This window comes from Heloderma suspectum, chromosome 2 (genome assembly GCF_057233095.1).
Source record: "Heloderma suspectum isolate Gila_16-S chromosome 2, 16-S_ref, whole genome shotgun sequence".
NCBI lineage: Eukaryota > Metazoa > Chordata > Lepidosauria > Squamata > Helodermatidae > Heloderma > Heloderma suspectum.
Window position 1 is genome coordinate 371,167,702 of NC_139459.1, and position 13,135 is coordinate 371,180,836.

The 13,135-nt window shown below is 47.0% G+C and overlaps 1 protein-coding gene across 1 annotated transcript; it reads left to right on the plus strand.

The window, feature by feature from the left end:
• The first annotated feature begins 427 nt into the window (after window positions 1-427).
• Window positions 428-10,332, plus strand: LOC146356068 (vomeronasal type-2 receptor 26-like). The gene is made up of 6 exons (XM_084836893.1): window positions 428-598; window positions 1,588-1,797; window positions 3,063-3,124; window positions 5,179-5,305; window positions 9,200-9,311; window positions 9,431-10,332. The coding sequence occupies exons 1-6, from the start codon at window positions 428-430 to the stop codon at window positions 10,330-10,332; spliced, it is 1,584 nt and encodes a 527-aa protein (XP_084693019.1).
• The last annotated feature ends 2,803 nt before the right edge of the window (window positions 10,333-13,135 follow it).

Below are 13,135 nucleotides of genomic sequence, written 5' to 3' on the forward strand. Positions count from 1 at the left end.
TGTGACTGTTGGCATTAAACCTTGGTGTATTTGCACAATTCCGCTTTATCACAGTGCTACCTAGTGGTTGTGTAATAGAACATATGGAAAGGCCGAGAAAGCCCTGAAAAAACCTTGTGTAAAGCAGCTGTTCTTAATCCCACAAAGAATCCAGCAGCAGAAGCCTAGGTAAAGAGGAGGGTTAAAAGCCTCATGTAGAAGAGCCCTTAATCCATTCTAAGGCTGTTACGAAAGATATTCCCCATGGATCGTCTTTCATGGCCACCTTTCACCTTAAAGAGCATTAAGAAGTGAGTAAGGAGTAGTGCATTTCTGTAGTAGTTCTTAAAAAACAACACACGTAAGTGTCTACAGCTCTGGATATGGATTAGGGAGGAATCAGGCAAGTCTCTACCCCAACCCAAGAGTTTGAGGATAGAAAGCAGTCATGCTCCCTCCCAGCCCTGGAGGACACCGCAGGCGGCTCCCTTCCACCACTGATCTCTTTGCTGCCGTGGACAATCTCCCTGCAGCGCCTCCTGCAAGGTATGAGGCTGGGTTGGCGCAAGTAGACACCAGCCCCCAAAGCCCAAGCCAGTCAGAAGGCAGAATCGAGCAGGTAGCGCCCACAGGTGGTGCATTTTAAGCACTAAACTAAACAACAGAGCGGGGGGGGGTGAGGTGCTGTCTCCTGAACTGATGGCAGTCGCAGTATGTTAGAAGACACCAGGAGCCTTTCTACATGACGCCTTTATTGTGTGCTCATCTTTGTGCTACTGTGTGCTCATTTATTGCATGGTATATCAGCCTAGGCTACACCCTTATCTGGACGGAGAGAGCCTAGCTACAGTTGTCCATGCTCTGATCACCTCTCATCTGGATTGCTGTGGGCTGCCTTTGAAAACGGTCCAGAAACTTCAGCTAGTCCAAAATAGGGCAGCAAGACTGTTAACAGGGACTGGCCAACGAGATCACATTACGCCCGTACTTTCCAGCTGTACTGGCTGCCAGTCCGTTTCCAGGCCCGATTCAAAGTGCTGCTATTAACATTTAAAGGCCTACACGGCTTGGGGCCAGGTTATCTGAAGGATCGCCTCCTCCCATATGTGCCTTAATTTTTTTGAACTGCCCAGAGAGCTTCGGCTATTGGGCAGTATAGGAATGAAATCAATCAATCAATCAATCACTCCCTATTTATTTCTTTTTATTTATGTATTGATTACATATCTATACTGCCCAATAGACAAAAGTCTCTACTCACAGTTATTTGTAACTTCCTTAGAAAACATTGTTACCCTCCAGTTTGGCTTCTGGTTTTGAACAGCACTTTTGGTAAGGTTTTTTTTTCTTTCAGAGGAGGGAAAATGCAGTATTGCTTAAAGGATGCAAAAGAAAATGCTTTTGACTTCAGTATTTCCATTATTCTGCTATACTGCAGTGCCACCTAGAGGTTATGTAGCAGAAAAGCAGAAAAGGAAAACTGCTTGTGTAGAGTTCGGATCTCAGTTCTGCGATGAAACTCAAAGTAGATAGACAACAGCCTTGTGCAGAAAAGCTCCAGAGCTCACTCACGTTTACCCCATTTTATTGGTGTCTCTTTCATTTCAGATTCTTGCCTCTTTGAGAAACGTGCGATTTAACAACAGTGCTGGAGATGAAGTCTCTCTCACTGAAAACAGGAAGCGATATGACATCCTGAACTGGATCTTCTTCCCAAATGAGTCCTTTTCTCCTGTGAAAGTTGGAGGGGTCGATCCTGGGGTTCCCCCAGGCCAAGACTTCACCATTCACTCGGATTCAATCATCTGGGCTACAGAGGTTGGTTCGAAGGGAATGGTCTGGGGGTCATGGGAAAATGAAAGAATGTTTCTGTTCTGTCTCTTGGGAACAGGAGTTGTCTTTCTAGATGAGGCCAAAGGCCTATTGAGTCCGGGGGGGGGGGGGGGTTGCTGTCCAGTGCTAAAGAACCATCATTGTGTTGAAATGACTCCATTTTGGTTCCTGCCTGGCATCTCTAGGTAGGGCTGGAAAAGGCCCCTGCCTGAAACCCTGAAGAGCTGCTGCCAGTCCGTGCAAACAAGACTGGGTGAAGTAGGCTGCCAGGTTTCCCGATCCCCCCAGTGTACACGCTCAGGCAATCTGACACTGGACACCCAAATTAGTGAGATTGCTTTATTGCAGGGAATCCCACGGCAAAAGCTTAATGGTTACACTCTTCAGGAATCATATAGCGGAGGGTCAGTAGCTATAGGCCCTATGTAATTCCAGAACAGTCCAAAGCTAAACACTACTCCCGTGACTGAGATCCTCAGCGTGGTTTCTCCATTGCCATCTCCACGGTTCTGAACACAAGGAGGGGACACTGGATTCCTGGGTACCTAACCCAGACAATCCTTTCACGGGGCTCCAACCCCGGTCATGGAAAGGGAATGATCGCTGGAATGAACCCATCAGGCAATCAGGGGATAACTTCTTGAAAGGCCTAACAACCCACACCCATAGAGAGGCCAACTTTGAATCTTTTGTCGATAACTCCAGGCTACATGGTCAAGGCCCACCAAGATCAAGGGAAGGGCTGACCCACACACGCAAGGAGTTCCAGGCCAGTGTTTTCACACTGGCAACTCCACGCTGCAGGAGTTCTGGCACAGGGAAGTCCAAAAGTTGTAGATCAAACCCAGCCTGCTGTACACTGAGCTGACTACAAACACAGACACACAATCCACAGCAACAACAGTTCAAGTCTATGAAAAGCCTCACAGTACTTTTCATGGCAAGTCCTTCACAATCCAATGTTCCAGTCCATGCGCAGAGTGCCTCCAAAAGCCCAGCCGATGATGGAGCCAAACAGAGAAGACTTCGGGCAATGAAGACGAGATGTTCCTAGCAAAGGCTCTTTGCCTTTGCATCAGCTTAAAAGGGAAGGCGGGACTGTAGGACACCCCCTCTGAATCCCTTGACAGACAAGGGCCTCTAGCCTTTCAGCAAGGCCCCTGTCTAAACAGGGCGGCACTGCTCAGCCCACCAGCAGTGACGCTACAACCTGGGCGACCCTTCTGCAAACCCCACCCCACCTCTGTCAGGTTCTCACGGACAGCTTCCAGGCTCCTTGCCTGCAAAGGCCAGACCAGCAGGCGGACCAGGAGTTGGGGGACTCCCCCTGGCTCTGCTGTGGGAACACTGACAGAGAGAAGCTCACACAGACTTTGACATTCCAGAAACTGGATAGGCCCAAGCCCTTCCAGGTTACTTCTAAGCAAATCCTGGCTATAACTTATATGGCCCACTGCAGTACCGAAGCTGGGCCCTGACATAGAATCATAGAATAGTAGGGCTGGAAGGGGCCTACAAGACCATCGAGTCCAACGCCTGCTCAATGCAGGAATCTACGTCACAGCATCCCTGACAGGTGGCTGTCCAGCCTCGTCTTGAATGCCTCCAGTGTGGGAAAACCCACCACCTCCCTGAGTCATGGGTTCCGTCGTCATATTGCTCTAACAGTCAGGACGTTTTTCCTGATGTTCAGCCGGAATCTGGCTTCCTGTAACTTGAGCCCATTATTCCGTGTCCTGCATTCTGGGATGATCGAGAAGAGATCCTGGCCTTCCTCTCTGTGCCCTTTCAAGTATGTGAAGAGCACTATCATATCCCTCCTCAGTCTTCTCTTCTCAAGGCTAAACATGCCCAGTTCTTTCAATCTATCTTCACAGGGCTTTGTTTCCAGTCCCCTGATCATCTTCGCTGCCTTCCTCTGAACTCTCTCCAGCTTGTCTGCATCCTTCTTAAAGTGCGGTGCCCAGAACTGGACACAGTACTCCAGATGAGGCCTCACCAGTGCTGAGTAGAGGGGAACTAGTACTTCCCAGGATTTGGAAGCTATGCTTCTATTAATGCAGCCCAAAAGAGCATTTGCCTTTTTTGCAGCCACATCACATTGTTGGCTCATATTCAGCTTGTGATGGACAACAATTCCAAGATCCTTGTCGCTTGTAGTGTTGTTGAGCCATGTATCCCCCATCTTGTAACTGTGCATTTGGTTTCTTTTTCCTAGGTGCCATGATCAACTCTAGTACCTCTCACTGTTCCTCAAACACATCAGCTTCTTCTGTTGTCTTCCACCTTTTCTTCTTGTTGGCATTGTTTGTAATTGTGCCTTGAGAATTTCCTTTTTTAAAAACTCCCACCTATCTTGGGCCCCTTTTCTCGTTAGAGTCACTTGCCATGGGACCTTACAGATCACTGTTCTGAGTTTATTAAAACCAGCTTTCCTAAAATCCAGGGTACACGTTTGGCTATACTCAGCTTTTGCTTCCTTTAGAACCAAGAACTTAAGTATAACATGGTCGCTTTCCCCCAGAGTTCCTGTAACTGCTACTTGATCCACTAAGTCATTTCTGTTGGTTAGGATCAAGTCAAGGACAGCCGATCCTCTAGTTCCTTCCTCTACTTTCTGTAGGAAGAAGTTATCCACCACACAAGTCAGGAACTTCCTGGAGGGGCCATGTTTTGCAGAATTTGTCTCCCAACAAATATCAGGGAAATTGAAGTCCCCCATTACTACTGCATCATGCTTCCTTGAAACAATGGCTATTTGCTTTTCAAAAGTTTCATCCTCGTCTTCTCCTTGATTGGGTGGCCAGTAGTAGACTCCGACCACCATGTTCCTTTTACTCTTTGCTCCATTTATTTTGATCCAGATGCTCTCGATGGGGCTGACTCAGAAGAAGGCAGCTTCCAAAGTTCATGTTTCTCATCAGAATATATTTTAGATTAGCCTCATGACCCAATTGGGACATGGGTGTGGCAGGAAGGAGGTACCTCACGCTGGGGGGGGGGGGTGTTGCAAGACCAGGTCAATTTCTCTGTGCAGAGAGAGGTAAGGAGCTCCATGCCCCTCTCTGCATGGAGTGGCGGGCGGGCGGGGGAGCTCCCTGATGTAATGGGAGGGGATTTGCAAGGGGAGGGTGGTCAGTCCCACTGACATCATCAGGATACAGCAGCTTTCAGTGTTACATTTTCTGTCTCCCATATGAGCCTCCTTTGTGACAGTTCAAAGTGACGTGTAGACATCCAGAATATATTTGGCCCTCCTAAGCTGGAGAACCCATCCATCGTGTAGTGGGAAACTCTGTCGTGTAACTTTTTTTCATGTGACCGCTGTCCCTGGACATCCTCAGCTGTTTGTCTTTTCCCCTTTAGAAGGCGCCCTTTGCCAGGTGTGTGGAGAGGTGCTCTCCAGGGCACCGGAGAAAAGTTCCTGAGGGAAAGCCGGTTTGCTGCTACAGGTGTGATCGTTGTCCAGAAGGGACAATATCTAACTCAACAGGTACCTCAAACTTTGAGAGACATATAAAAGTGCAGAGCACAGTGAGGGCAGAGTGCTGCAGGGACAAAGGGAAGATCACAGACAAGGAGAAGACTCTGCTGTTTCCCCCAGGAATATATTTTTTGTCATTTCCAGTTCGGATTGCATACCTCTGCGGTTTCCAGAGTATTCAAAATTACTTGAACAAAACTTCTATTGAAATAATAAAATAATGACTCCCAGTAAGTACAAGCAAATAATCTGCTGGGTTTTCTCCCGTATACATATTGGATAACATTCCCCTGCACAATTTCTCAAGGACCGTGTTTCCAACCTCAGTTGTTTTGGCATCAGACCTGAAGCCATTTGGACAAAACACTGGTCAGGGCAGGTGGTCGCTCATCCTTGTGGAACCTGAAGCACATATGGTACTCCAAGGCCAAAGAGGCTGCCCTTTCGTCTGTAGTGGTTTCTGTGACATGTACCACAGCCTCCCCACCAACATATCTCCTCAGAGGACACTGCGTAATCTTTGGGAAATGACGGAATATATATAGGATAGATAGACAGATAGATTGTGTGTGTGTGTGTGTGTGTGTGTGTGTGAGATTGTGTATGTGTACGTGTGTATAGAGGCACAATAGCAAAGTAACAAGAAGACTCTTGTTCCGCAATGGATGCTGACAATCTGAAGTTAAAATATATAAGAGAGATAGGTTGACTCACAACAGTGTATTTTCAAAACAAATTTAGAGCTAGACGTTTTGCCTCCCACCTTCATCAGTAGCTGTGATGTGAAATGGATACCAAGAGTGGCAGTTTGGAATGCTGGGAAATGACCATTCCCAAGGAGACCAAAATAGCTACCCTGCTTTATCTTATTGTTCTTGTTTAATGGAAGCCATTAATTCTCCACCATGCATCGCATTCAAAAACTACCACATTTGGGTAAATTCTTAATTAAATCAGTAGTCAAACAAGATATTTGCAGCCCAGGAGCACACTAATGTCCCCTTCATGGATCACTGCCTTGTTGTGGCAAAGGGGCTTGCGTAACTCAGTGAAGCCATAAGCTATGCCGTGCAGGGCCACCCAAGACGGACAGGTCATGGCAGAGAGTTCTGACAAAATGTGGTCCACTGGAGAAGGAAATGGCAACCCACTCCAGTATTCTTGCCAAGAAAACCCCATGGAACGTATCACAAGGCTAAAAGAGATGACGCTGGAAGATGAGCCCCTCAGGTCGGAAGGTGTCCAATATACTCCTGGGGAAGAGCAGAGGGTATTTCCAAGTAGCGCCAGAAAGAGTGAAGCAGCTGGGCCAAAGCCGAAAGGCCACTCAGCTGTGGATGTGTGTGGTCGTGAAAAGAAAATCCGATGCTGTAAAGAACAATATTGTTTAGGAACCTGGAATGTAAGGTCAATGAATCAAGGTAAGCTGGAGGTGGTCAAACATGAGATGGCAAGACTGAACATCGACATCTTGGGAATCAGCGAACTAAAATGGACAAGCATGGGTAAATTTAATTCAGGTGACCATCATATCTACTACTGTGGGCAAGAATCCCTTAGAAGAAATGGAGTAGCACTCATAGTCAACAAAAAGGTGGGAAAAGCAGTACTGGGGTACAATCTCAAAAATGATAGAATGATCTCAGTATGAATCCAAGGCAAACCATTCAACATCACAGTAATTCAAGTCTATGCCCCAACCACTGAGGCCAAAGAAGCTGAGGTTGATCGGTTCTATGAAGATCTACAACGCCTTCTAAAACTAACACCAAAACAAGATGTCCTCTTCATCATAGGGAATTGGAACACCAAAGTAGAAAGTCAAGAAATCACCGGGATAACAGGCAAGCATGGCCTTGGTGTACAAAATGAAGCAGGACAAAGGCTAATAGAGTTTTGCCAATCATAGCAAACACTCTTTTCCAACAGCACAAGAGGCAACTCTACACATGGACATCACCAGATGGTCAATATCGAAATCAGATGGATTATGTCCTTTGCAGCCAAAGATGGAGAAGCTCTATACAGTCAGTAAAAACAAGACCTGGAGCTGACTGTGGCTCAGATCATGAGCTTCTTGTTGCAAAATTTCGGCTGAAATTGAAGAACGTAGGGAAAACCACTAAACCATTCAGGTATGACCAAAATCATATTCCTTATGAATATACAGTGGAGGTGAGGAATAGATTTAAGGGATTAGACCTGATAGACAGAGTGCCTGAGGAACTATGGACGGAGGTCCGTAACATTGTTCAGGAGGCAGCAACAAAATCCATCCCAAAGAAAAAGAAATGCAAGAAAGCCAAGTGGCTGTCTGATAAGGCTTTACAAGTCGCTGAGGAAAGAGGGGAAGCAAAAAGCAAGGGAGGAAGGGGAAGATAGATCCAACTGAATGCAGAGTTCCAGAGAATAGCAAGGAGAGACAAGAAGGCCTTCTTAAATGAACAATGCCAAGACATCGAGGAAAACAATAGAATGGGAAAGACTAGAGATCTCTTCAAGAAAATCGGAGATCTCAAGGGAACGTTTTGTGCAAAGACGGGCATGATAAAGGACAAAGAAGGCAGGGACCTAACAGAAGCAGATGAGATCAAGAAGAGGTGGAAAGAATACACAGAAGAGCTATACAGGAAAGATCTTAATGTCCCTGATAGCCATGATAGTGCAGTCACTGAACTTGAGCCGGACATCCTAGAGAGTGAAGTGGGCCTTAGGAAGCATTACTAACCACAAAGCTAGCAGAGATGACAGTATTCCAGCTGAGCTATTTAAAATCCTAAAGCTATGGTTTTCCCAGTAGTAATGTATGGCTGTGAGAGCTGGACTATAAGGAAGGCTGAGCGCTGAAGAATTGATGCTTTCAAACTGTGGTGCTGGAGAAGACTCTTACAAGTCCCCTGGACTGCAAGGAGGTCAAATCAGTCCATCCTAAAGGAAATCAACCCTGACTGCTCATTGGAAGGACAGATACTGAAGCTGGCCACCTAGCTGCGAAGAGAAAAGTCACTGGAAAAGACCCTGATGCTGGGAAACATTGAAGGCAAAAGGAGAAGGGGACGGCAGAGGATGAGATGGCTAGATAGCATCACCGATGCAATGAATATGGTCTTGAGCACACTCCAGGAGAGAGCGGAGGACAAGAAGGCCTGGTGTGCTATGGTCCATGGGGTCACGAAGAGCCGGACACGACTTAACGACTGAACAACAAGAACAAGCACACTAATGTAAAGCAGCATGTTGCATTCCATGCAGTTACCTCCAAGAAACCACATCTTTTAGGAGTGCCGTTATTAACCAAACGTACTGCATTAGACAATCAGTAACTTGCACTTCCACTAATGTGCTTTATTTAATTGAATGTAAAAGACAGGGTGTCATCTTTGATCTGTAGGAAAAACTACAGTGGACCTAAGAACAAGATTCTGAAACTACAAATCTGTGATTCTTACCAAAAAAACTAGAGCAGGCTGTTGCAAGACATGTTAACTCACCTGCACCTAGTCTCTCTGATTGACAATTACTTCCAATAAAACAAACACAGGACAGTGCCCTGCTTGACAGAAAGCAAAACCTCTGGAACATCACAGCTACTGATGAGGGTTGAAGCTGAAACACATAGCTCTAAATACATTTTGAAATTGCTCTGTGGTTAGTCTACTTATCTTTCTCATGTAGTTTAACTTAAGACTGACTGCATCCTTAGCGGATCCAGACTCCCCTTGTTGCTCTGTTGTAGTGGCACTTGACACCTCTCTCTCTCTCTCTCTCTCTCTCTCTCTATATATATATATATATATATATATATATATGCTAATTCAGAGGGCACTGCAGGTGATAGACTGTGATTTGGTTATTACAGTTCCCTGATTTTCATGTCTGGGTACGGAATGTTCTTCCTTGCAGAATATTGAACCCGGGTCTTGTACAGGGGGCCTTAATATTAGGAGAGAAGCATTTGGTACTTTTCTGACTCAGGTCTTACGATTGCTGAAGCTTACACAGAAAATAAGCAAAGGTGTGAAATAAGCTTCAGAACGGATATTTCCATCACCTTTATGTGATGTCTGAACTGGCACTACAAAAAGAGCATCTGTGTCCTATTTGAGATACTTCAGTAGTTGTTGCTCATTCCAGATGCAGATAGCTGTGCCCCGTGCCCAGAAGATCATCACCCAAACACGAACCATGACCAGTGTATTCCCAAGAAGATCCATTTCCTTTCCTATCAAGAGACATTGGGCTGCTTGCTAGCTTCTTTAGCTCTTTTGCTGTCTCTGGTCACATCTTTCGTGCTGGCAATCTTCATTAAATACCGGGACACACCCATTGTGAAAGCCAACAACCGAGACCTCACCTACATCCTCCTCCTCTCCCTCCTGCTCTGCTTCCTCTGCTCCTTTCTGTTCCTTGGCCGACCGAAGAAAGTCATTTGTCTTCTCCGACAAGCTGCTTTTGGCATTACCTTCTCTGTTGCTGTTTCTTCTGTGCTGGCCAAAACTGTCACAGTGGTTCTGGCCTTCGTGGCCACCAAGCCAGGAAACATGGCCAGAAGACTCTTGGGGAGACAACTGACAAACTCCGTTGTCCTGGCTTGCCCCTTCATCCAAGCTGTAATCTGTGCTGTCTGGCTGGTGACCTCTCCGCCATTCCCAGACTTGGACTTCCATTCCTTGCCTGGAGAGATCATAGTGCAATGTAATGAAGGCTCAGTCACCATGTTTTACACTGTCTTGGGTTACATGGGTTTCCTGGCATTCCTCAGCTTCACGGTGGCTTTCCTAGCAAGGAGATTACCTGACAGCTTTAATGAAGCCAAGTTCATTACCTTCAGCATGCTGGTGTTTTGCAGTGTTTGGGTCTCTTTTATACCAACCTACTTGAGCACCAAGGGGAAATCCATGGTGGCTGTGGAGATCTTCTCCATATTGACCTCTGGTGCTGGTCTCCTGGGTTGCATCTTCCTCCCCAAAGGCTACATCATTGTGCTGAGGCCAGATCTCAACTGCAGAGATCACCTCATGAGGAAAACAAATTAAGGAGTCTCTCATTTTGGAACATGCCTCCTAGGCTGCTTCTCTGTCAAGTATGTGCCTTTAGGAATACTGATAGAATTACTCAAAAATCAATGTGATGAACTATTTGATAAACAATGGGGTCCTTTCCAAATCAGGGCCTTTGTCCACTGCTGAGGCATTTGATGACTTCACAGCATCTGTCTCCTTTTCTTTACTCACAGTCTGAAAAACTCGTCAGGGTCCAAAAGGATTGAAATACCTTAAATCGGAATTTATGTAACTACCTATATTGTGTCAGACCCTTGGTCCACCTTGCTCAGTATCATCTCCTCCACCTTTCCCCAACCTTGTTCCCCTCAGGTGTTTTAGAGTGAAACTCCCATCAGCCACTGCTAACAAGGCCAAAGGTCAGGAATGGTGGGAGCTGACATCTGGAGGGCACCAGAGAATCAGAGAATCAGAGAATAGTTGGGTTGGAAGGGACCTACAAGACCATCGATTCCACTCCCCTGCTCAATGCAGGAATCCAAGTCAGAGCATCCCTGACAGATGGCTGTCCAGCCTCAAATATTTGCATAGCCTATCACGTCAAAAAACAGGGACACAAATGGCGTAGTGGACGCCATTTGCACCCGTAAAGCTGGTAGATTAGCCCAAATGCAGGAGTAAATGGCTGCATTTAGCCTAATCTAACACCTTTACAGCCACGAATGACGCCCACTACACCATTTGTGTCCGGAGACTTAGCGCAGCAATACGGCACAGCAATGGCTGCTGGCCATATTGCCAGCGATGCGGAGCAGGCAGCTGGCTCCACAGGATCAACGCACAGAGGGAGTCGACCCGGACGAATTCCACAGGGAGGCGGAGGTGAGTGCTTCATTCCACCATGGGCCCCAGTGGGGCTGGATTCTTGGAATCCACCTCATTGGGGTCCGTGGCGGAATTCTCCCCCATACCTACTTGTGATTGACAACAATTCCAAGATCCTTTTCGCTTGTAGTGTTGTTGAGCCACGTATCCCCCATCTTGTAACTGGGCATTTGGTTTCTTTTTCCTAGGTGCAGAACTTGGCATTTATCCCTATTAAATTCCATTCTGTTGTTTTCTGCCCAGTGTGCCAGTCTATCAAGATCACTTTGAATTTTGTTTCTGTCTTCCAGGGTATTAGCTATCCTGCCCAATTTTGTTTCAACTGCAAATTTGATCAGCATTCCCTGCACCTCCTCCTCCAAGTCATTAATACAAATGTTGAAGGGCACTGGGCCCAGGACTGAGTCCTGTGGTACCCTGCTCATTACCTCTCCCCAGTTTGAGAAGATCCCATTGAGAAGCCCTCTTTGAGTACGATTCTGTAGCCAACTGTGGATCGACCGGATCGTTGTTTCCTCTAGCCCACTTTGAGCTAGTTTGCTCATCAGGATAAAATAGGGCGCTTTGTCGAAAGCTTTGCTGAAGTCAAGGTATATTATGTCCACAGAATTCCCACAGTCCACAAGGAGGGTTACTTGATCCAAAAATGAGATCAGATTTGTCTTGCAGGATTTGTTCTTGACAAATCCAGTTGGCTTTGAGTCATCCCTGCATTGTTTTCAAGGTGCTTACAGATGGATTGCTTGATCATCTGCTCCAGAATTTTCCCAGGGATTGGTGTCAGACTGACTGGTCTGTAGTTCCCAGGTTCCTCCTTTTTACCCTTTTTGAAGATAGGGACAACATTAGCTGTCCTCCAGTCATCTGGTACTTCACCAGTCCTCCATGATTTCTCAAAGATAACAGACAGTGGTTCTGAGAGTTCTTCTGCCAGTTCCTTTATTACTCTAGGGTGCACTTCATCTGGCCCTGGAGATGTGAACTCATTCAAGGTAATGAGCTGTTTCTTGACCATATGCCTATTGAACTCAAGGCTCCAACCAGGGTGGGGAGAGCATGTCCACGCTGATGGCAGGGGTTCGCCAGGGTTTCCCATCCCTACCGGCAGATGCGGACCCAGGACCTTCCGCAGGCAAAGCGTGTGCTCCGCCATGGAGCTACATCCCTTCCCAGCCCACCTGCCTCCCCGTCCTCCTAACTCCTCTGTCCTCCCATCCTAGGATATGCACAGATTCGTATCAGAGTAAATGAGGAGGGATAATAAAGGTCTGTTGGTGGAGTGTGTTCAGGGGGACCATGTAGGGCACATAGGTGTGCTGGTAGACCATTCAGGGCCACAGCCACTCCCTCTCCCATCCCTGCCCTGCCCACTGAATACACAGGCCGCTCTGTGCCAGGCTTTGGCACCTGCTGAATTGGATTTCTCCATTTCCTTTCTGAAGACTCAATAATCTCCAGTCATCTCACGTCTTGCACCTCTTCTTGCACAGGGCCCTGGACCTTTCGGCAGAGGGCAGAAAACACAGTGGTACTTGGCCCCGAGGTGGGGTCCATCTCTCCAGCGTGAGTGGTGTTGGCTTTGCTCTCTGTAGCCTGAGGATCTCCAAGGAGACTGGCTCCCAGGTGTCACTGATGGCGTAGAAGTGGGTCATCTGAGACAGCGTTAGGGGTCCAAGCATGGAGGATAAGATGCCACCTGGGCTTGCAGCTTAGGCAGGGGAAGCTGAGATCCATGGAACTGATGCCACGCACTCTCTATGGATGAAGGGGGTGGAGTTGCAACCTAGGCTAGGACCGGATATCTTGTAATTCACAAGGCATCCCATGCTGTGCTTGGGTGAAACAGGATCCCTGCCGGATCCTTTGCAGAGATTTTGCACGGGATGGTAGCAAGATAAGGACCTCATCTCCTGGGGAGAAGCCATGCTCATGAGCTTCCCGGATGTACTGG

Bases quoted from the DNA above. Each gene is read 5' to 3' on its own strand.
- LOC146356068 (XM_084836893.1), top strand. From the start codon at position 428: ATGCTCCCTCCCAGCCCTGGAGGACACCGCAGGCGGCTCCCTTCCACC. The intron at 599-1,587 runs GTAGCGCCCACA...CTTTCATTTCAG, and splicing joins CAGAAGGCAGAATCGAGCAG to ATTCTTGCCTCTTTGAGAAA. The intron at 5,306-9,199 runs GTACCTCAAACT...TCTTCCTTGCAG, and splicing joins GACAATATCTAACTCAACAG to AATATTGAACCCGGGTCTTG.